The 22,916-nt window shown below is 42.5% G+C and overlaps 2 protein-coding genes across 9 annotated transcripts in view; one reads left to right on the forward strand and one right to left on the reverse strand.

Annotated features, from left to right (window-relative positions):
* The window catches only part of sh2b3 (SH2B adaptor protein 3), a 43,674-nt gene extending 33,113 nt beyond the window's left edge, over positions 1–10,561 (forward strand). For all 3 annotated transcript variants that reach the window (XM_034091151.2, XM_034091150.2, XM_034091152.2), the window contains exons 3-8: positions 3,564–3,665; positions 4,811–4,899; positions 7,819–7,910; positions 8,631–8,845; positions 9,621–9,798; positions 9,927–10,561. In XM_034091151.2, coding sequence (XP_033947042.1) covers positions 3,564–3,665; positions 4,811–4,899; positions 7,819–7,910; positions 8,631–8,845; positions 9,621–9,798; positions 9,927–10,249 — 999 coding nt within the window. In that variant the 3' untranslated portion in view covers positions 10,250–10,561. The remainder of the gene's footprint in view (positions 1–3,563; positions 3,666–4,810; positions 4,900–7,818; positions 7,911–8,630; positions 8,846–9,620; positions 9,799–9,926) is intronic.
* Positions 10,562–14,583: 4,022 nt separating this feature from the next.
* The window catches only part of atxn2 (ataxin 2), a 45,353-nt gene continuing 37,020 nt past the window's right edge, over positions 14,584–22,916 (reverse strand). For 5 of the 6 annotated variants that reach the window (XM_034090957.2, XM_034090955.2, XM_034090953.2 and 2 more), the window contains 5 exons: positions 21,216–21,396; positions 20,252–20,440; positions 19,370–19,581; positions 18,383–18,560; positions 14,584–15,359 (listed from right to left, as the gene is read on the reverse strand). In XM_034090957.2, coding sequence (XP_033946848.1) covers positions 15,331–15,359; positions 18,383–18,560; positions 19,370–19,581; positions 20,252–20,440; positions 21,216–21,396 — 789 coding nt within the window. In that variant the 3' untranslated portion in view covers positions 14,584–15,330. The remainder of the gene's footprint in view (positions 15,360–18,382; positions 18,561–19,369; positions 19,582–20,251; positions 20,441–21,215; positions 21,397–22,916) is intronic. The other variant, XM_034090956.2, reaches the window with a different exon arrangement.

Consider the following 22,916-nt stretch of genomic DNA (forward strand, 5'->3'; position numbering starts at 1 on the left):
TTTGTAACTCCAATAGTCTCCAGCCTAGACAGATTTGACAATGGGACAATGGATGGAAGTAAAGACAACGTTATGAGTGAGTCTCTGTAGGTTGTCATCTTAAGCCTTTAGTTTATGTGGTCTCTTTGGTTGTTCTGTGTCTCTGTGTGGTGGATATTCATCATGCTTCAAAGATGAATGCTCACAAAGTGTTCCCACATTGTTCGCAGTGTTTTTTAAGGAAATGATATTGAAGGAATTATGTTAAGATTAAACAAAGGGTAAAAGGTGTGTGTGTGTGTGTGTGTGTGTGTGTGTGTGTGTGTGTGTGTGTGTGTGTGTGTGTGTGTGTGTGTGTGTGTGTGTGTGTGTGTGTGTGTGTGTGTGTGTGTGTGTGTTCTCGTTCAGTGATAGGAAATGTGCTGTGAGCTTGAACTTGCTCCCTTGATGAAGTAGATTCACAGAGAGCAGGCGTGTTGCTCAACCAGTCAGACATCTGCTGCCCCCCCCCCCCCCACAGACACATATGGTTCCTTAAAAATGCTCTTAGTCAGAAACTCATTCACAATCTCAATAAATATTTCTCAATGAGTCACCCCATCTCATAGACACACACACACACACACACACACACACACACACACACACACACACACTCACACTCACACTCACTCTCACTCTCACTCTCACTCTCTCACATACACTCTCTCTCACACACACACACACACACACACACACACACACACACACACACACACACACACACACACACACACACACACACACACACACACACACACACGTCCTAGGTACACATCCTGTACCTACGTTGATGAAATAGATAGATGTCCAAATATAAGTAAACTGGTGTCAAATGTTGTCGTATCTTATTCATTTTAAAAATGTGTTCCATGTAGGGATGTGATTAACAATTATTATTTTCTCAGTTAATCTAAATGTCGTTTTTATCCTCAGTTTAAGATTAAAACAGAAAAGCAGGATATCGAAACAGAAAAAGGTTTTATATTTTTGCTGGAAATATGATAAATTATGAATAATTATTTAAATAATTGCATTTCTATTTTTATCATATCGAAACAGCAATTTAAATAATAAATCTAAATAATGTCCTGATGTCTTGATCAACCTTGAAGTGAGATTGTTTTGTCAGCAGTTTCCAAGGCAACCATTAAACGATGCACCTCCTAAAATATTGTATTTACTTTATTGATTTGTTTTTAAATCTCCTAGCAGCCTCTGTAGCATTCATGTATACTATGAGTCTCTTACAAATCGACAATCATTTGTTACTTTTTGCAAAGTCTCTCGTACAATATCAACGGTCGTGTTTTACTCCGTACGTGCTTGGAGTGCACACTTGGAAGCATGCGCACGTTTCCTCTGAGAACATATTGATTACATCTTTCTGACTCTCTAGTTATAAGAAAAGCTGACAGATTGAACCTGAATCTGAAGAAGCAGAATTGAACATCCTGCTGCAGTACAACTTTGAGTCAGTTCCAGATTCCCTGAGTCAGATCTTTTGTAAATGAGTCACATCCAGCTCATCTGTGTCACGCGGCTTCTCATTGATATTGCTCCACGCTGCGGCTGAAGCTTTTGGAGTCGCTGCATCGATCACATCACTGGCTAGCTGAAGAAATGTGTCCAGTGGGGGTTAATCTATTCTTTTGAAGCGTGTGTGCCTGTGTTTATGTGCGTGTGTGTAGGATTATCATAGACATTCCTCAGGCTCACACACTGTCACATAGACTCGAACTCATCCGGTGCACAAAGCCCTGGAATCTGTCCTCCCGCTCCTTCTTCTGCTCTTCATCCCTCTTCATCCCTCCCTCCTCTCCCACCAACGGCGAGCCTTTCACCGTCTCGTCTGTTTCCTTTTGCTGCTCACGCTCTCTCACTCCACCCTCCCCCCCCCCCCCCCCCCCACCTCTTCTTTTTTGTTATGTTTTTGCATATTCGTTTGTCCCCATAGGGTTTCATGTTAATCCAATGTAGCTTGTTAGTGTCACGCTGTGTGCTGAGGAAGGGTTACTTTTTTCCCAATTGTTCGTGGATCAAATATAATTTTAGGAGACTCCATCCTGGGCTTGGTGATAATATTTAAAACCTCTCCAAATAATACAATTGTCTTAAGAATTTTACGTTTTTTAGTCATGCTTTTCTTTTATACTTATGAATTTGGTGGATTTCCTTTTAGGTGGTTAACACAGTTTCATATTTGTATGCATAAGAAGAGCTGCAACTAGAGATACGTTTGTGAACTCTTTTGGACAGGATAATTATGAAGACATTTCATATTGTTCAGTCCCCAAGTCAATGAACTGAGCGTTATATCTACACAGGAAGCAAACACATGACACACACACACTCTGGTTTTAAACTAATAATAATAGTTACAGACTCTTGTGTCTCCACGTGTTTCTATCAGCTGTCACCCAGGCTTCATTTCAGAGGCGACTTTTTGACCTAAGTATCGCCACAGGTGTGTGTGTGTGTGTGTGTGTGTGTGTCCTAGCATTACTATACTTGTAGGGACCTACATCTGTTTACACAGTCACGTGTGGGGACTCGCCTCCCTTATGGGGACAAATTGGAGGTCCCCATGAGGGGGATCATTAATTTTAGGGTGAAGACTTGGTTAAGTTTAGGTTAAGGGTTAGGATAGGCATGTGTTGGTTATGGTTAAGGTTAGGATAAGTCTCCAGGAAATGCATGTAAGTCAATGTAATGTCCCCTGAAGTGATGTATACATGGTGTGTGTGTGTGTGTGTGTGTGTGTGTGTGTGTGTGTGAGGTCAATGAAAAAGATGTTGCCTGCCTTTGTGTGCTTGTAGAGCTTTATATTTAGTGTACTTCTGCTTCTGTAAGCGCTCATTTGTATCCTCGAAGGCTCCGATTCTCTTTATCAGTGACTTGTACACACACACACACACACACACACACACACACACACACACACACACACACACACACACACACACACACACACACACACACACGCTCTCTCTCTCTCTCGTCCTGTCGAGCTTTGCTGCAGGTAATCATGTTTGAAGTACCCACATGTCTGTTTATTAGTGCTTAAAAGTAAGGATCACTGATGGTTTTGTCCCAGCATCATTTCCCCATAACGGTGTGCCGCCATGAAGCCCCTCGTATCTCACTCACTTTGTCCTGATGGGGTCGACCTTATAGCTGAACCATGAGAGCTCCCATCATGCTCTTCTTTCATGCGACTCACTGCCTTTCTGTCACTGAGGGAGGCTTCACACGGCCAGCCACACATACACACACGATGTACACTTCCTGTGCTGTTAGTGGTACGTGAAGGAAGTTAGTTTTAAAACAACTGTCAAATGTGTTGTTCAGTAGCTGAGGCTGGTTGAAGACTCAGTTCCTCAACACACACACATTCTGAAAATACATTTAACTGTTGGAGTATAGTTTTGGAGTGTAGAAGGTTCACACGTTTCTTTGTTTCAGTTTCTTCTCTCTGTTTCTGTACCTTGTTCTCTTTCGTCCCATGTATTTCTGACTGTCTCTTTTGTTCATGATGTTTTCAGGCCTCCTGTCCCAAGCTGACGACCCACTGCTCAGATATCCAAGAAGTCCGTCGTTGCAACCGGCTGGAGATGCCTGACAACTTAAACACATTTGTTTTAAAGGTATGTACCGGCTTTTAACTTAAAGCAAATAAATAAACAAGGACTCCTTCCACCCACCGTGTTGTTGACATACACATTTGCTTTGAACTCCAACCCTCAATTCAACATGAAGAGCAAAACAGGACAATCTTTGTGTCATATCATTTCATAACAAAACTCACCAAACGGTCTTCATTTAGACTTTGTTGGTTTACTCTCCTCCCAAACCTTGTCTCTTGAGTTTAAACACTCAGCACCTTGTGGGTTCAAAGTCACAGCAAGTGTTTACATGAGGGGGAAAACTCAAAACATCCACAGAACACTTCTTACATCGCCGATCACTACTCAGACATCCATCCACATCCTCCATTGTATCACCAAGATACAGTATAGCCACACAAAAAGCCTGTAAGAAATGTGCAATCTACTTTACAGAGATAACAGTAAGTATTTGATAGCAGTTTTTTTCTCAGAAATACTTTTATTAGATTTTTTAAGACAATCAAACATTACACATTTACACATTCATCCCTTCCCCAAGATCAGACCTGAAAACATGTACATGACATTTCTGGAGTAAAGAAGAAAAGAAAAGAGAGTAGCTGGGAGTCTGGGACAAAAGACAGAATAATGGAAAAAGAAACAAAAATAAATATATGAATACAAATAGTGGTAGTAATGTTAATAATGACAGTGATAATAATACTAGACAGTACAGTCAGAATTCTGCAGGGGTGCACCATCAGCATGACTTCTGAAGTGTTTAGGAATGGTCCCCATACCTATGGAACGTACTGCTTGAGCCACAGACTGAGTAACGGATCTTTTTTAGTGTAAGACACATTGGGTAATTTAACCACTGAGAATGGGTGGGCGGGACGGCATCTTTCCACCTTGGTTTTGATCGTAGTTTTACACATCAATAATGGAAAGTGTGCTTACTTCCCCCCCATGTTAGTAGCCGGACTTTTGCTGAAAACAAATGAGCCTTCTATTAAAGGAAATGGGTAAATAAAAATACCTGGCTACTTTTGCGTAATCAAAAAAGCAACATGAAGCCTGCTGCCAGTGCATGTAAAGCACTTTTTATGCGTCTCTGCCATTTCTTGAACTTCGGTGTCTGTGTAATATGGATGGTATGTTTGAAAGCTTCTTTGTCTCTGCAGGTTAATCGAGGTAGTCTGATTTTTGAGACGGACAACGACCAGCTGGTCAGCTCCTGGACCACAGAGCTAAAAGAATGTATCAGCAACAGGTGAGACACACTTAACAAAACAAGGACTTCAATACTTGTCATTACCTGAAGCTGATTTTCTCCATTCTGGATATTTCAACTTTTTTGAGCAGTGTGAGCCGAACTCATGACTCGAGTTCCAACTCATTTTGTAACCACAAATTAGAGGTTTTATTACATCACTTTCTCCGACCGAAATGTTAGTCATGAAATAATAATTGAGGTCACTTGTGTTAGCAGAAAAAAGATTCAGCGTTGTGTGTGAGCCTTTGGGATTGACAGACTAGAGCAACTTTGAGTCTTGTAAATATTCCTGGAAATAATAATTCATCAAACTCAGCAGTCAACTTCATATTTACACTCAGCCTGTGAGAGCTAACACATCTCCTGGGGCAGTGTTATGATCAACGTTGTGCAATCAACTAAAGTTGTTGAACATGACTTTTAAAGTTATTAAAGTCAGGAAAGAAGTTAACATTTAGAAATGTAGAAATTCAAGGTTGAGATGTTTTTTCAAAGGAGCTATTGTTGATATATAGTTGAGAATTTGGGGCAAATATCTTTGTTTAGGGATTCTCATATTAATGCTGTTGTACAGAGGCATACTGCACGAATACTATTATTTTCAGTGTGACAACATCTATCTTTTATCAGAAGAATTCAACACAAAAAAATGTGACCTTCTGTTTCAGAGGATACTCGTGTGTGTGTGTGTGTGTGTGTGTGTGTGTGTGTGTGTGTGTGTGTGTGTGTGTGTGTGTGTGTGTGTGTGTGTGTGTGTGTGTGTGTGTGTGTGTGTGTGTGTGTGTGTGTGTGTGTGTGTGTGTGTGTGTGTGTGTGTGTGTGTGTGTGTGTGTGTGTGTGTGTGTGTGTGTGTGTGTGTGTGTGTGTGTGTGTGTGGGAGGTCTGAGACTTGGGAGAATCTCAGGACCTTTCTCATTTCTGCAGATGTCTGTAATGCTCTTACACGCATGCACGCACGCACACACACACACACACGCGCACACACGTAGTCAGCGGTACAGTAAGTGAACACTCATCAAGTGTGGAGGTGAAGTCAGAGTTCACTCTGGAATTCACTGTTTGTTCAGATACTTCACAAAGTAAACATGTGCAGGAATGTATTCAAGTGTGGGTGTGTGGGCGTGCGTTAGACCAGCCAATAATGCATTTCACATGATTACATAACATGATACTTATTGATACATGTGTTTCTTTCATCCTGAACGGGAGATTCTTTGATGAACAAACTTTGTTTTTGAGACATTTTACAAAATTACCCTAACCCTAGTTTGGCATTTTTGTATGGGAACACTTCTCAGCCGGCATGTACCCCAACACCAATGCATCTGTAATAACCTAATATAGGGCCAAATATGTGTCGTTTTTAATCTTCTAATCTGACCTTTAAAAGTCTTTCCCCCAAAGTCTCTTTCAACCCACTTTAGTACTGATTATCATGCATCCTTTGTCCGCATATGAACTGTCACATTCCAACTAGTCAAAATCATTTAAATCCACAGTCAGGAAAATGTTGAGTCAAAAACCGCAGCCCTCTCTTGTGTTGGTTTAGAGCCTGTCTGTAGACACCGTTCCAAACAACGCTCGGGATGTACCAGGTGTGCAGTCAATCCTCCTTTTCATTCTTCACACACTTACATCACACTGTGCGCGTACAACTGGGTACAGCACCCTGAATGCCCTTGGAGAAACGATAGGCCTTTCTCAGCCCATGTCCCAGCAGGAAAATCACAGACAGGTGTTTCTGTTTCAGGGTCCTCATATTGTGTGTGCTGCTGTGGCTCACTGGGACCTTTGAATAGAACAGAGCCATCATTATAAGTAACACCTGTGCTTTTCCTGTCACACACTTTGTGGAGAAAAGGCCTGTTGTCCAAAAGCGTACGCCCTCACCCCAAATCCAGGCTATAAACCAAGAGAGTCAGTGTGTACCGGATGTGGGAGGTGTAGCATTGCTGACTGGCTGAGATGTCCACTCTGCAAAATCTCCTCACTTTGCAATAATAATAAAACGTGAGCTGATTCTCACAAAGATAGAAGAACAAGACCCCACAAGAGTGAGGAGAAAGGAGGCATGTCATGTCTTCCTGTTATTCAGAGCAAACTCAAGTCAGCATTTTAGCAGGATCTGCTCAGGCTTCCCTCTTTAACCTTCCCGTTCTCTCTCTCTGTGTGTGTGTGTGTGTGTGTGTGTGTGTGTGTGTGTGTGTGTGTGTGTGTGTGTGTGTGTGTGTGTGTGTGTGTGTGTGTGTGTGTGTGTGTGTGTGTGTGTGTGTGTGTGTGTGTGTGTGTGTGTGTGTGTGTGTGTGTGTGTGTGTGTGTGTGTGTGTGTGTGTGTGTGTGTGTGTGTGTGTGTGTGTGTGTGTGTGTGTGTGTGTGTGTGTGTGTCAGAAGAACAGTAAGTCTTAGTTCAGATGTGAACTGGCCTCACTTCCTGTCTGTGCCTGGTGACTTTGTGTTACTTCAGCCGGCTGTTTCTTCCACACACACACACACACACACACACACACACACACACACACACACACACACACACACACACACCTCTCTTTAATGTCCTACCCATATCTATTGCTTTCCCTCATCCTACTGAAAAGGAAAAGTGATATGTGTTGACATCAATAAAACGTCAACACATATCTTTTTCGGAGACACTGGTGTAATTACAGACGCTAAATGCAGCCTACTCAACTTGAATGTGTTTTCACCACACTTCTGAAAGAAGACACTGATCTCCCAGCACCAACAGAGCTGCAGCGCTCTTATAAGACAGATGGTGAAACCCAGATGGGAAACAATGTCTTAAAATGAAATGAAATAATCATGAAAGTGACCTATTTCCCCCCCCAGGTGGTCCACAATGAGAACGACATGTGTTGATGCAGTGTGTGTGTAATCTGAATCTGTTTCTGTCCTCAGGTCAGGCAGTGTGGATCTGGAGCCTCTCCCCCCCCCAGCAGACAGCTCGGCTCCAGCCAGTCACAGAGGGAGCTCAGAGTTAGGGAGTCAAAGTGAGTGGAAGGGGGGGGGGGAGGAAACACTTCCTCCAACAATCACAGTGTTTGTGTGCTCATTTTAAAAAGAGTGATAACCCTGTAAGCTTCACGTTACCTTTGTCATTCTGAATGCAGTCTTCTAAAAAAATTCTTTTTTTATGGACATTTCATAAACAACCGAAATATGTCATTTTGAATACCTCCATTCTTACTTTAATTGATTGTATCCGCAGCTGATTCCAGTTTCAGTTATTTAACGGCTTCATTTGACCCAGTGATTCTAAATCAATGCAGCATTTTTATTTTTTAGAGTTTTTAGTCCAGCGCTCTCCCTTTAGCTCCATTTTATTCTTTAACATCTCCTGAGGGAAATCTAGCTCTTTAGCCGCTCCACATGTCACTAACTTTCTCCATTTGCCGCTTGGTGCGAGCAGGAAGTGCTCAGAAGGTTTTTATAGCTTATTTACTTGGAGCAGCTGCCTGCTGCGGCTGAAAACAACCCCGATTAGAGCTGAGGGACTGAAATTAAACTGTTGAGATGTGGGTCATCACATTCAATACAAATAACCCTGCTGAGTTAGAGTGGGTAAGGATTCATTGTAGGTTCGTCATCACGAAGGAAATCTTTCACATTACAGATAGTAATCATTTGATGATTTTCTTATATTAATAGAGTGGTCCAGCTTTATGATAAATAAAGAATTTAACCATTTGTTTCTCTGTTCCGTCCTCCAGGCCCCGTCACCTTCTCCTTGCCTGAGCAGGTCGTGCAGAAGGCTGACCACTTCCTGTTCTCCTACCCATGGTTCCACGGGCCCATCTCCAGGGTCAAGGCGGCCCACCTGGTGCAGAGCTCCGGCCCGGAGGGTCACGGGGTGTTTCTGGTCCGTCAGAGCGAGACACGGAGAGGAGACTACGTCCTCACCTTCAACTACCAGGGGAAGGCCAAGGTACGTCTCACTGAGGCTCGCAGCCGAGGTGGTTCCCCGATCAAATGTAGCAATATAAACCCAAACCCACATTGTTCCTTTTTTTCCCCCCTGAATGCGTCAAACTAGTAACCACCTCATTTCCTAACACTGGTAAATGCTTACATGAGGAAGCCTTATGCAGACGTACCTCTAATAGTAAAGACCTTAAAGGTCCTCTGTTATACTGTTTTTCATCAATATGTTATAGGTCTCAGATATATACAAAACATGTCTCTGAAGAGTTTGGCTCCAAATACCAAACAGATTATGCATTGCAGCATTACCCATAATCCCCTCTGTTTCAGCTCTGTTTCCAAAGGGCTGATTCTCTGTCTGCTACTTTAGATGAAAACAAGGAGCCCCTCCCCTCTGAGAGAGATTTGGTTATAAAGAACACAATGGTGCTCTATGAGGAGATTCAGGTGATAAGGTGGGGGGTGTTACCTTGGTTGGTAATTGGCTAATGGTGACACAAGCCAACAAATCGTTATGACATCATAAAGTGGCCAAAATCTGATCAGCTCATTTTCAGACAGGTTTTTATTTAAATGGTTGGGACAAAAAGAGAGAGAGAATCTTTTCCCTGAAACGTTCAGAATCTTTTTACACAGAGGACACACATGTTGATGTATAGAAGACATGGAGAAGTGGGTTTTGCATAATTGGTGACCTTTAAGCTCATTCTCAGTATAAAAACAGTGTGAAATGTATCTTTTCTTGATGTCTTCCCTTCCTCACGTCTGTGTCCCTGCAGCACCTGCGCCTCTCCCTGACAGAGTGGGGTCAGTGCAGGGTCCAGCACCTGCGCTTCCCCTCTGTGATGGACATGCTCAGTCACTTCCGCCTCTTCCCCATCCCGCTGGAGTGCGGAGCCGCCGGCGCCGTCACTCTCTCCAGCTTCGTGGTGGCGGGCTCCAGCCCCCCGTCACAGGGTGAGACCCCCATCCAGCTCAAAAAGTCTAGCGCAACCTCTGAGCTGTAGTCACCTTGTCTTTCTCTTCCAGGTATGTTTCTGCGTGTTGATACTAAAATGTCTTTCCCTCTTTGTGTTCTCCCTCAGGCCAGCTCTCGGGCGCCCTCCTGGTCCCGTTCTCTCTGCACCGCTGGAGCTCCGAGCCCAGCCTGGCTCAGTGCAGCCAGCCGCGCTCCTCCTGCTCCCCCAGCCCCCGGGCCGCCGCCCAGCCCCCGGGCCGCCCCTCCACCCGCATCAACCCCGCCCCGGACCCTCCTCCGTCAGCCCTGGCTCCGCTTCTCCGGAGTGAATCTGTGGGGAGGAGACCCCTGCTCCGCCACCCCCACCTCCCTCAGCGGGACTCAGACTACGAGCTGGAGCCAGAGCGGGGGCGCAAGAGGGCGATAGACAACCAGTACATGTTGCTCTGACAACCAGTACATGTTGCTCTGACAACCGCCAACAGCTCCGCCGCCACGACAGATTATTCTTACCGGACATTTTGACTGGCAGGTTTTGAATTTACCGTTTTTAAATACCAACTAAAAACCGGTAACTACCGGCTAACGGAAACCCTGATACACACATCTGATCCCCCCCCACCCGGCTGCACATGAGACTCTCAGAGAGCGCAGGATGCTCACAGCAGACTCTTTGCTGAGCTTTAAGACTTTGTCTGATGTCCACACACACACACACACACACACACACACACACACACACACACACACACACACACACACACACACACACACACACACACACACACACACACACACACACACACACACACACACACACACACACACACACACACACACACACACACACACACACACACACACACACACACACACACACACACACACACACACACACACACACACACACACACACACACACACACACACACACACACACACACACACACAGAGGTCTGTGCTGGCAGTGTGCTTACCAGTGTCTGACCCTCACAGCCTCCACCCAGTGTCCACAGTGAATGTATTTTTGGGAGTTTTATAAAAGTGCTGAGTATGATGACTATTCTCGTTTTCTTGATGTTGAGGTTCAGTGTGAGAGCGGTGGGGGGGTGGGGGGCACATGTGTAACTGTCCCCCAGCTCATTCCACACACAGAGCTTTGTGTACAAACACAGAAATGAGAAAGCACTCTCATTTCAGAGTGCCTACATGTTATATTAGATATTCCTCCTTTTGCGCATTATTTCATATTTAAGTGCACACCGCTTTCAGTGCACTTTGACAACAATGTGTATTTTGTATACACAGATTATTTTATAGAAAAAAATAAAAAGACATTAAAAAGGGGAAAAGTCAGGTGGGAAGCTGTTACTTTGAAGTGCTTCCATCACTTCAGCCCGTCGCTGAGGCAGAGAGAGAACCAGGAATTATTCTACATCAACTTTCATCAGCACTGCTTTTATTGTGTGTTCATGTGGGAGGAGTCGAGGTGTCCATCAGCACTGATCTGGAGTCTGTCCCAATACTCACTGCTAGGTTTGCCAAAATACCATCTGCAGTGTCACATGTTACATGTCCAGCACCAAGGCCTTGTGTACGCAGCATTATCTTCTGAGTAAGCACAAAGTGTCACATTTAATGATATAAATACAATAATATAATTTATATATTTTTTTCTATAACCCTGCATTAATTTGATGAATTAAAACACTTGATACAAAGTTATCTTTTATGATATTTCATTTTTACAATGGTGGGAGAGGAGCCATCAGGAGAAGAGTAATCCATCTCTGTTCCTTATCTTTTCTCCTGACGGCAACACGATGTGGCCAAAATATTTGTGTAATATAATAATATTGTAGTATATTATTTAGCACAACGCACCCTCCACTCTTACTCAAAATACATTTAACTAAAAGTGTTACGAATTAGTAATGAGGCTCAATAAGTATTCTGCCCCTCCAAAATGAACTTTGGCACTCCCAAGGTATCTTTTTTTATTTGGAAAAAGCTGAAAAATGCGCCCCAAATAAAACATCAACTTGAAAAGCTTCACTCCACAGAGCGGGAAAGGGGGAAACACTTAACAGAGAGTTAATCCTCCACCATCAGAGCCCATTTCTATCAGATTAGTCCCACATTCAGAACAAATGAAACAGACTGCAGGTCAGATATTATCTCAGCTAACATGCTAACATTAATCTCACCCTAAAGCAGCTAACGCGATGCAGCTCCTGTCATAGTGCCTCTGTCGATTTTAACATTTATTTTCTTACAACTTTCTAAGGCAAATCTTGATTCTTGGGTGAGTTTCCAACTCTATTTTTTACACTCATAGCATTAAATATTTTTCCTAGTATTTTTCTGTACAAATTCAAAACGGCAGCAGGCGGATAAACACGATATTTTTATACACGTTTTAATAAAAGTGGTTTCAGTGAGGGAGGTTTGGTTTCAGCTCAGGTGTGCATTGTATTGTCAAGAGCTGACATACTACATTTTTATTTAAAGGAATCCAAAAGATGAAGTGGTTACCAAAGCAAACAGCTGATTTTCTTAGTGACCCGTTGGTTTATCTCAGTCTTTGTAGATCAGTTTCAGTTACCTGTTGTCTCTCCTCTCAAAAAACACAAAATATCCCATAAACAGTGAGCAGTCGTTTTGACACACACCAAAAATGTTCTGTAATTTCGTTTCAACACCTGAAGCTTCACTTCCTTTAGCGACGGGATGCTTTAGGGAAATATGTTGTCTGTTTTCTAACCTTGCTTTAACACTAACTTTAGCAGTTGTTTAAGATGTACCTTCAGTGAACGTATGCCTAACGTGTGGGTAAGACCCGTCTTATCTGCCCTTCTTCTCAGTGTATTTTCCTTTCCTTAAAGAAGAGAAATGCCTAAATGCAACCACATTTCCTCATGAACACGACCGCAATAGGTCAGCTTCGTCTACCAAAGGAACATTTTGGCAATGGTTTGTAGTTCTCTTATATGTATCATCTTGATCAAGACTGACATATTTTAAGTGTTTATAAGGGGAACAAAAACAAGGATGTTTTTGGCAAAAGTACGGTTGATCTTCCTGCTTCTATGTGCCCAAGTCTATACAAATCCCTCATCACCTCTGTTTTATCTCTGATAAAGGAAAGCAATGGTAACAATAACTATTTTGACTATCAGTCCCCTCTATTTGCTGATATTTTTTTTATTCTAAAGGGAGAATGACTGTGCCTTTGCCAGAAAGCTGCTGTTGCTTTCCCCTTTTGTGAAAGCTCAGGGTGTGATGTGGGGCAGAACTTGTGTAGTGCAATATCTGAGACGCCCAATGTTTCACAACTTTGTATGTATGAAAGACGAGATCAGAGATGACTGGATTAAGAATTCAATGTTTGCACCTGCTTATAGACTGAGGAGAACATATTAGATAAATGCCAAAGTCCCAGAAAGAAATGCTATATTTAAAACCAGGACTACCGCATGTTTCTACCGTTTTTTGGCTTTTCCTTCTGTGTCATGGTTTAATTCAATTTGTCTGCAAGAATCGAGTTAGCACTTACAACAATCATGGTGTACCTCAGGTGTCTTTAATCCTCAACATGCGCTCCAGCAACACCTCTACTCTCTCCGGTGTTTGTTTTCAAATGTCCAGTTGTGTCCTCAATACTGTTCATCCTGTTTGTTAACTCAGCACTGTAAACATTCCAGCCCCCCCCACAGCCACAACAGCTTTTCCGTCAATGTGTTTGCATCCCTTTCAGTTATAAGCATCTAAATTATATTAAATATATATATCAACTGTATATTTGACTTTTTGTAAAATAAACCTAACCATAAAAAGACTCATGATCAGTTTGGGATTTGTGTGTGTGCTCTTTCATGCCTCTGTGTCCTTGTTATTCAGAAGGAGGTGACGGATAAACTGTTTCATTACGCTGTGTTCCAGGTCAGCTGTTAGCCTTGATGATAAGTGGATTTACTAAATCAGAATCTAGATGGAACCAAAATATGATGTCCTCTCCATTGAGTCAAATAAGATCAAAAGATATAACGCAAGCCTCACTTTCCGTGACATTACATCGTTTATGTGCTGAGGTGGGAGAAGTACTTAGATCATGTACAAGTACCAGAGTGTAGGAATACTCTGTTACAAGTAAAAGTCCAGAAGTATTAGCATCAAAATATACTTTAAAGTACCAAAAGTACAAGTACTCATTCTTCAGATTAGCCCATCTCAGAATAATGTATATTAAATATTTTGATTATAATTATTGATGCAGTAAAGTGTTATCAAAGCTGGTAAAGGTGCAGCTAGTTTGAATGACTTAGTATACTGTGAATGTTAGGTTTTGAATTTACTCCAGGTGGAACTGAAGTCTTATTTAAGTGCTGATTATATTTCACAACCTTAATCAGTTACTATCACCACTGTTTATATGTAATTGCTTGTGTGTTGCAAAAAGACCTTAACTCAGGTCCACTCACTAGCCTTTTCAACCACATCTAACAGTGTCACTCTTCGTCGTGTGAGAAGTGGATGATGATGTGGATGATGATGCAGCGACATGCAGTAAAAGCTCCAGGAAAAGGTAGTAAAAGTACTCCTGCCACAAAACAGCTTTTAATGGACCAAGCGTGTTTTCTGCTCTAAATTCTTACCAAAATGTGTGACAGTGGCATTGAAAATACGACAGTGCCAATGTTAATTGTATATAGAAACACATGAAATACCCACAATGCAAAGCAACCACAGTAAACCATTCAGTTTTTAAAACTTTTTTATTTTTTTTTCTCATTTTTTAAATTATTTATATTATCTACAAAGTAAAAGTTTTAACTTAAAAGTTACATAAGGGTCAGGTGAGAAGTGGGATCTGATCACCTCAGCCATTATAATTTCATAAATAACTCTCCTCCTGTCCTCTGGGCTGCTGAAACGAGTTTATTTCACAGGAAGCTTCTCGTCATGTCTCGTTTTTAGTTTGGTTAGAAACCTGTCATGTCGTCTGGAAACAAAACGCAGCACATAGCAGCAGCAATAAACAGTATTAGAAGATTAATACTGTCTAAAAAGTTGGAAGATATTTTTTTTTCAGAACAAGGTGCAGACAAAATACAAGTTCCAGTGGAATTTCTTCTTCACTCTCACTGATTAGTTTCTCTCATTCACCTTCTTACTTGGCAAGCTGACTCAAGTTGCAATGTGGGGCCCCTGGAAGTGTGTTTTGTGTGTGTGTGTGTGTGTGTGTGTGTGTGTGTGTGTGTTTGCAGATGTCTGTTAACAGGGGCTAAATAAGAGCAGACTAGCCAGTTAAACTCTGGTTTGTTAAAACATGTCACCGCATCAACCTGTTAACGTTCTCTTATTGCCTAGTCAGGGGGGGAGGGAGGGAGGGAGGGGGAGTTGGGGGAGAGAAAAGCTGATGTGAAGCAAGTCTGGTGAAGATGAGAGAGGAGAGGGCTCTGGTTTTCTTCATCGCGGGGTTATGGAGGCTCTGGTTGAGAAGCGCGTGGCTCGCTGGCGCCCCCCCCTGTCTACAGCTGCTGCTGATGGTGAGCTTGCACTGCAGGGACGAGACAAAATGGGGGAAATGCTAGTCATAGATTCATAGAGTTCACAATTATACAGTCAAGACTTTGGTCTGGGCGATATGTAGCTGCAGTTGTTGGCTCCTCGATGACAAGGGTGTCAAACTCGAGACCTAATTTGATGTGGCCCGCAAGAGCTTGCAAAGAATATAATACGTTTATTATATGGTTACATGCCACTTTACAAAAGCACGTTGCCAATAAATTACATGTCTATTACTGTTATCATTCATAACTTTTATAATTCCAGAGATACATCCCATAATTCATCACATTTTTAACATGGAAGTCAATGGAGAAATCTTCAGACTTCAGAACAATCTTCATGCGACTTCAACTGCTAACTGCTCCTTCATACTTTCACTCAGAAACCTCATTCCAACTTTAAAATGTTACACATATTTCTGACATTATTCGTGTAACACAGCTTTTAAATTTGATTCTTACTTTTAGAGATATTAAACATTGTTCAGACCTTGGTAAAGAGGCCTTCTTCAGATTTTAGAGTGCGTGATGTCATAGCTGGAGTGGAGGACAGATTTCATTTTGCCTTCATATTTTCTTTTAAACTGCCATAATTCCCAAACCCTGCATTCCTGAGACATAATTGTTCATGAGAAACGTAGGAAAACACCTTGTAGCTTGAAAGATAAAAAAAAAATGAAATGCCTCTTGAGGGCATGAAGTGACAAAATCTTTCAACATGTCTCCATTAAACTCCATTGTAAGTTCAGCCTCACCTTTCCCCACCACAGCAGCCGCAGACCTTTAGTTGATCTGCCAAAAAGGCCACATTATTAACCCGAAAGTACACAAAAAATACACTTCAGATGCTCAAGTTCCTTGACATGCTTCACGCTTTGAAATTTCACCGATATCTGTTACGGTTCTTCCACAAAACGTTCACATGTAACAGGTTTATCTCTTATTCAGAACAATGAAAATGCTTTCCTCTCACTAATCACCATGGAAACCTTTGATCTCTCGACACTCATTAGCTCAAATATAAACACCTGTGTCATGGAACACGATGATATCATAACTCCAACTGACATGCTCAGAGCAGCAGACTTCAGATAACGGTTAACGGTCCTGCCCTCAACAGCTCTACGTCAATTATGGGCTGTCATCATATGCCGTTTATCCCTCGCCATAAAAGACGATATCGCTATAACTCCTATGAAAATGTTCAAAAAGTGCTCAAACTTCACATGTGTGCTAAAAGTCCAGCCGTGAAGACATCTACGGGACAGTTTTGAGATTTCTTCAAATGCCGTTGCCATGGCAACACAATGCTCACCGTGAAAATGCTCCAAACGGCCCAAAACTTCACAGGTTGGTAACGATGCAGCGATCAACGCATCTAAGCGTATTATGGGATGTCATCAAATGCCGTTGGCATGGCGACAGATCATTCGCCATCAAGTTAGTCCAAAAGTTTGCAGTTCAAATATTCTGCTGCTTTTCCAAGCCTTTTTACTTTCTTTTCTTCTCTTATCACACATTCAAGACCCCAGTGTTCATGTGTCATTTCAATCTAAATGCTTCACTTTCTTCTTACACATTACATTTCAGCATAGCAGTTTAGCATCAGCTTTTCAGCATAAAGCATTCCCACTAGCAATTTCTTCAGGAATTGCATTCTCTAGTTATGGAATTATTACCCTATCCGATAATAATCTAATGCAGAGGCAATAATATAATATAATACATTATTTCATATATATATTATATATGTATATTTTTATATAGTCTTAAAGTTAAAACCGGCCCTTTGAGTGCAACCATAATGCTAATGTGCCCGCAATGAAATTGAGTGACACCCCTGCTCTATGAGAACCAGCAGCTGACACACACATTGTGGCAGATCAGCATAGACTGCAACCTTTCTTCTAACAGGGAAGTATCTAATTCTATTTTGGGTGAATCTGTGCAGTTTTCACAATGTGTAAAAAATAGGGCTGTCAGTCAATTAAAATATTTAATCGCGATTAATCGCATGATTGTCCATAGTTAATCGCGATTAATCGCAAATTAATCGCACATTTTTTATCTGTTCTAAATGTACCTTAGAGGAATATTTTTCAAGTTTTTAATACTCTTATCAACATATGAGTGGACAAATATGCTTTATGCTAATGTTTATTATCATTTGAACAATGACAAATATTCTCATGAATATTAAACACAACAACCTGAACATTACAAATATTCGCCTCAATTCAACCTGGAACCTCTCATACAATACAGTGTGTGTGTGTGTGTGTGTGTGTGTGTGTGTGTGTGTGTGTGTGTGTGTGTGTGTGTGTGTGTGTGTGTGTGTGTGTGTGTGTGTGCGCGCAACTCAAGGCATATGCTCGAACGGGAGCTGCCTGGACCCTGCAATCATGAGTGTGCTGACTTTTCGTACAATGTCCCGCTGTCTGGCTTCCTGCATAAAGTCAAGTGCTCGGTGCAGTTGTGGCGAAATGTCGCTCCTCTGTTTTCATTTAAACAGCTCCTTATATCCGTTAGCGCAGCTAGCTAGCACCAGATGCTAACAACAATGCACGTAAGGTCTCTCTCGCTCGCTCGGGCCACACATACACACAGTCGGTGCCTGCCGGTGAGCGTGGAAGTGTGGTCTGCTGCAAGCGGGCGGCAGGAGCGGGGCTGTCAGCAGCATCAGCTTGTAGATGGTATTTTAAACTCGATGCGCTCTGAAACTACGGGGCGGCCGAGGAAAAAAAATACACATGCGTTAATCGCGTTAAAATAATTAGTGGCGTTAATTATTTTTTGCGTTAACGCGTTATTAACGCGTTAATTTGACAGCCCTAGTAAAAAACAAATAAATTGATCTCATTCATTTAACTCGACCGAGACCAATGTGCACCAACAGCTAGTGGAGTACAATGACACGTTCATCACACATACAGCTTTACTGTGGAGAGAAATAAATTAGCAGTATTCCTGACTCCACCCCGCAGGAGTGCTCTGGTGGGTGAAATAAGCGTACCTTGTGGATGCGCCAGGTAGGAGAAGTGTGTGGTGGAGGAGACGGGGATGGGGTTGAGGGCATTCTGGGGCATGGCTTGCTGCGGCCCCCCCGGAGGACCCTGGGTAGCCATCAGCATCATAGTGGGGTGGGTCTGCCCCGGGTGGTGGGACTGCACCAAACCAGACTGCATATGGGCCTGTGAGAGAGCGAGGGGAGAAGTGTGACAAAGTGAAAACAATGACAAAACAGGTTCATTAAAAAGCTTAAAAAACAAGAATCAATTCCACGGCATTCACAACTCCTGCCGTGTTTCTGACAGGAGCTCTGGATGGGTTTTTGTAGAAATTAACAAGATTTGTTTTCCTTATGGTTTAAAGGTCCCCAATTATACTGTGTTTCATCAATATATTATAGGTCTCAGATATATACAAAACATGTCTCTGAAGTGTTTGGCTCCAAACACCAAACAGATCGTGCATTGTAGCATCCCATAATCCCCTCTGTTTCAGCCCTGTTTCAAAAGTGCTGATTCTCTGTTACTTTAGATGAAAATAAGGAGCCACTCCCCACGCCCCTCTGAGAGGTATTTGGTTAAAAAGAACACAATGGTGCTCTAAGAGGAGATTCAGGTGATAAGGTGCCAACAAAATCATTATGACATCATAAAGTGGCCAAAATCTGATAAGCTCATTTTCAGACAGGTTTTTATATAAATGGATCAGGACAAAAAGTGAATGAATCTTTTTCCTGAAACGTTCAGAATCTCTTTAACCAGAGGGGGCACATGGTTATGTATAAAATACATGAAAAAGTGGATTTTGCATAATAGGTGACCTTTAAACCTTTTCTTATCCACAACCACAGGAAGTGATATACCAAAATATATCCACTGCACTTTCCACATTATCACCACCCAACAATGACCCATTCATGAAGCTACCGACCCATTCATGAAGCTACCGTTTGTCCTGAAAGCTGATAGGAGGGAGTGATCATGTGACCTACCTGCTGTACGTGGGCCATGTGGTTGTGGTTGTATCCGTGCTGCACCTGCTGGGGGTGGATGTAGACCGTCTGCTGGGCAGAGGAGAACGAGGCCTGGGGGGACTGTGGGTTGGGCCCCGGGGTCATGGAGGGGGGAGTGGGGGCCAATGCAGAGTACATCTGCTGCTGCTGGGGCTGGTTGGCCAGGTGGAGGGCCTGGGCTGCTGCTGCCGCTGGGACACACATAGACACTGTGTTAGAAAAACAATACTGCTACATATAGTACAGTAACGCTCCATTGAATGAAGAAGAGAGCAACAAGGGACCTGCGAGGGTCCAAAATAGCTCTCACATCGGCTCCATGGGACGAAATAAACAGTGTGTGTTTGTAATGATTCACTGGTTTTATTTCCCTGCCCACTGTAATGAGTGAGGGGAATCTGCCTGTAGAGAGACAGGATGGGAGCCTTGATCGACCAATGCCAGAACTGTTCATATTTTAAACACATATACACTAATATATTTATGATATTTAAACAGCTTTCTATGCAGATTATGCGTCTTTTAATTATTTTTTTTGTTCTTTTTATTAACATATCCAGTACTGCACTTATTTTGTTTTGTTATTGTATTTACTTGTTTATAATGAAATGTGTCTTTAGGGTGACTTATAAAATCTGTCCAGGGACTACAGATGAAAAATAGCCTCTTGGCTAACTCAGAAATGTTGATTAATGTGCTTAATTAATGTATTCATTTATTTAACAGGGACAGTCCCTGTTAAATAAATGAATACATAAATAAACTTAATGCAACAACAAAACGTAAAAAGTCGTGGTTGGCACGTCGATGTGAGAAATGCTTCTAGAATCTCTTTTCGTGAGGACAGGCAGGGAAGCTCACCGGCTGCCTGCTGGTGCTGGGAGTGCTGCACTGGGCTGGCAGCGGGGTGGTTCTGAGGGCCTCCGTGTTGTTGGGGGCCCCCCTGCTGGCCCTGGCCTGTAGGCGTGGCAGAGGGCTGGGGGTGCTGTTGGTGAGGGTGCAAAGTGGCGTTGGGGTGGGGGTACTGCTGAGGCATTGGCCCTGGAGACACTGTGAGACAGGAAGCAGTGTAAGTAGGAACAGAAGAATGTAATGTAATTAAATAATTAAAACAGAAATAGGTGTGAATCTTTCGGTATCTCGATTTGACTTCGATTCAAAACAATTCAAAATCCATTTTGGATTCAGAAATATGTGGTACTAGTTTACTTTCTACTCCAGTCGGCTGTGGGTTAATAAAGGCGGTGTGGCTGAGGATGGCATGGAAGTTGAGTAAAAGACGATCCTCGCAGAAGCAGCTAGTCACTGAGAGGAGAACACTGAGCTGGACAGGTGAATTGGGGACTGACTGCTCGCTTTGTCCATACTGCTGTCAATTCATTATGGATTTTATAGTTTGTATTGGTATGTTTAAAAAAACTGGTTGCATGCCACCCAATCTCAAAGTCAAGAAATAGTTTGATAATTGAGGGCTAAACTATTCTTAAACATCCACAAATAAACACTTTATACAAAAAACTACTTTAGCATTTCCCAATTTCTCAGAGACTTCAGAATAGCAAGTTCAAATAATTATAGGAAATAAAATGCTTCATACATTACATAAAAAGACATTGGTAGACATAGGCTAGCCTTTATATATTCAAAGAAATGTGCTAAATAAAAATTTAAATAAACAACACAGTTAAACTGGTATTTTGTCAGATGTTTCAGGATAACTGCCACCCTGTAGAAACAATTGATTTTGATGTTGTGAATCGATTCAGAATCAGAGAAGATAAGATTTGACTCCCCCCCCTCCCCCCCCTCCTACACACATTATTACCTGCACTTTGTTGCCGGTTGCATATGAACATACACAAGTGGGGTGCTGACGTACCATACATGGTGTGTGTCTGCTCAGGGTACTGTGTGGTGGAGGAGGACATCAGGGTGGGCTGGCCGTGTGTGGGGGGGGCCATCATCCTGGCACTGCCCTGCATGACAGGACTAAATACATGCTGAGCCTGGAGGAAACACAGGGGACCGACAGCATCAGTATTAGAGTGTGTGTGTGTGTGTGTGTGTGTGTGTGTGTGTGTGTGTGTGTGTGTGTGTGTGTGTGTGTGTGTGTGTGTGTGTGTGTGTGCCATTATAAATAAGGTTTGTCTTTGCCTATGGCAGGGTATCCAACCTCAGCATCAAATAAAGAAAACCAAACATCATTTAACATCTGGTTTGAGCAGATATTTCTCTGGTTTATGTGTATCCGATACATTTTCGACACAAAAAGAAACAATTTAATTATACTTATTACATGGCTTAGTTGAATACTCGATTCTGATTGGTCAATTCAGAAAATGTGACACGTTGTTAATCCAGAACAGACAGACCCGTCAAGGACAATGACCGTTGTTAAGGACGCTCACATCTGCACAAAGAAGTCCGGTCGATTGAACTGTATACAGTTTGGCTGAAAAGCAAACTGTATAAAAGTTTGCTTTTCGAACTGACAAGACAAGAGCGACAAGAAAACAGCGGAGAAGTAACGGCAGAAACCGTCCTTTTTACGCAGCGGTCCAGACATAGACATCAAACGGCAAAATATATTCAGTTGCCAGTTACTTTGGCATTAGGGCAGGGATATCTAGATACTTTCCAAGGTTTGACATAATGAATTGTGCTACTTTTAAAGCAAGCAACAATGTTTTCAAATCTGTAATCAAAAAGCTCCGCCTTCCTGCCGTTGCTACGTTTTTCAAACGGTAACAACGGACTATTTTTCTTAGCGGATGCATGTCAATTTAAATCAATACAACTATTTTTTAAATCAATAAAAACATTTTCTAAATCCATAAAAGCATTTCAATTAATTAATATTGTCGTTGTTCATGTCGTTACTTTCTTGAGAATGTGGCCTTGTAATAAGCGGGATAATGTGCAGTGACTTGGACATTATGGGGAAAGAACACCCTTCATGCTGATCAAGATCCCTCCGCTTCGAGTCGGGATCCTGATCTGCCTGTCGAGTGTTCTTTTCCCCATAATGACATCATTATGTTTTTCTTAATCACCCTAAAGTCATCTGCCTGTGTTCTTCACTTCTTACATCACAGCACACATGTAACAGTTGACTGTTGTTCACACTGAGGCCCCGGCCACACGAGGACGATAACGGTCGTTTCCGTTACCGTTCTGTGTCATATAGACCATTCGGCCACACTAGGACAACAGAATACGGCACTAAACGACTACGGTAACAATAACGGGTCCCAAGGTGGATAGAACGGCATACGCAACGCTCTGGGGGGTCAAACGGCTCTGTGTGTACGCCCTATACGATCATTTTCTGATAATGACGAGGCAATAGCCCCGCCTCTCCCCACCTCTGCTGCTCACCCCCGCGTCAAAGTAAACACTGAATTCAGATTATTTATCTTTCTCTTGATATGGACCTAAACGCGAGTGAAGTCTAATCTGACAGGACGGAGACACGCAGCTCTGCTCACCTGCAGCTCCTCCCGCTGTGATGCAGCGGTGAACGGAG

This window comes from Pseudochaenichthys georgianus, chromosome 9 (assembly GCF_902827115.2).
Source record: "Pseudochaenichthys georgianus chromosome 9, fPseGeo1.2, whole genome shotgun sequence".
NCBI lineage: Eukaryota > Metazoa > Chordata > Actinopteri > Perciformes > Channichthyidae > Pseudochaenichthys > Pseudochaenichthys georgianus.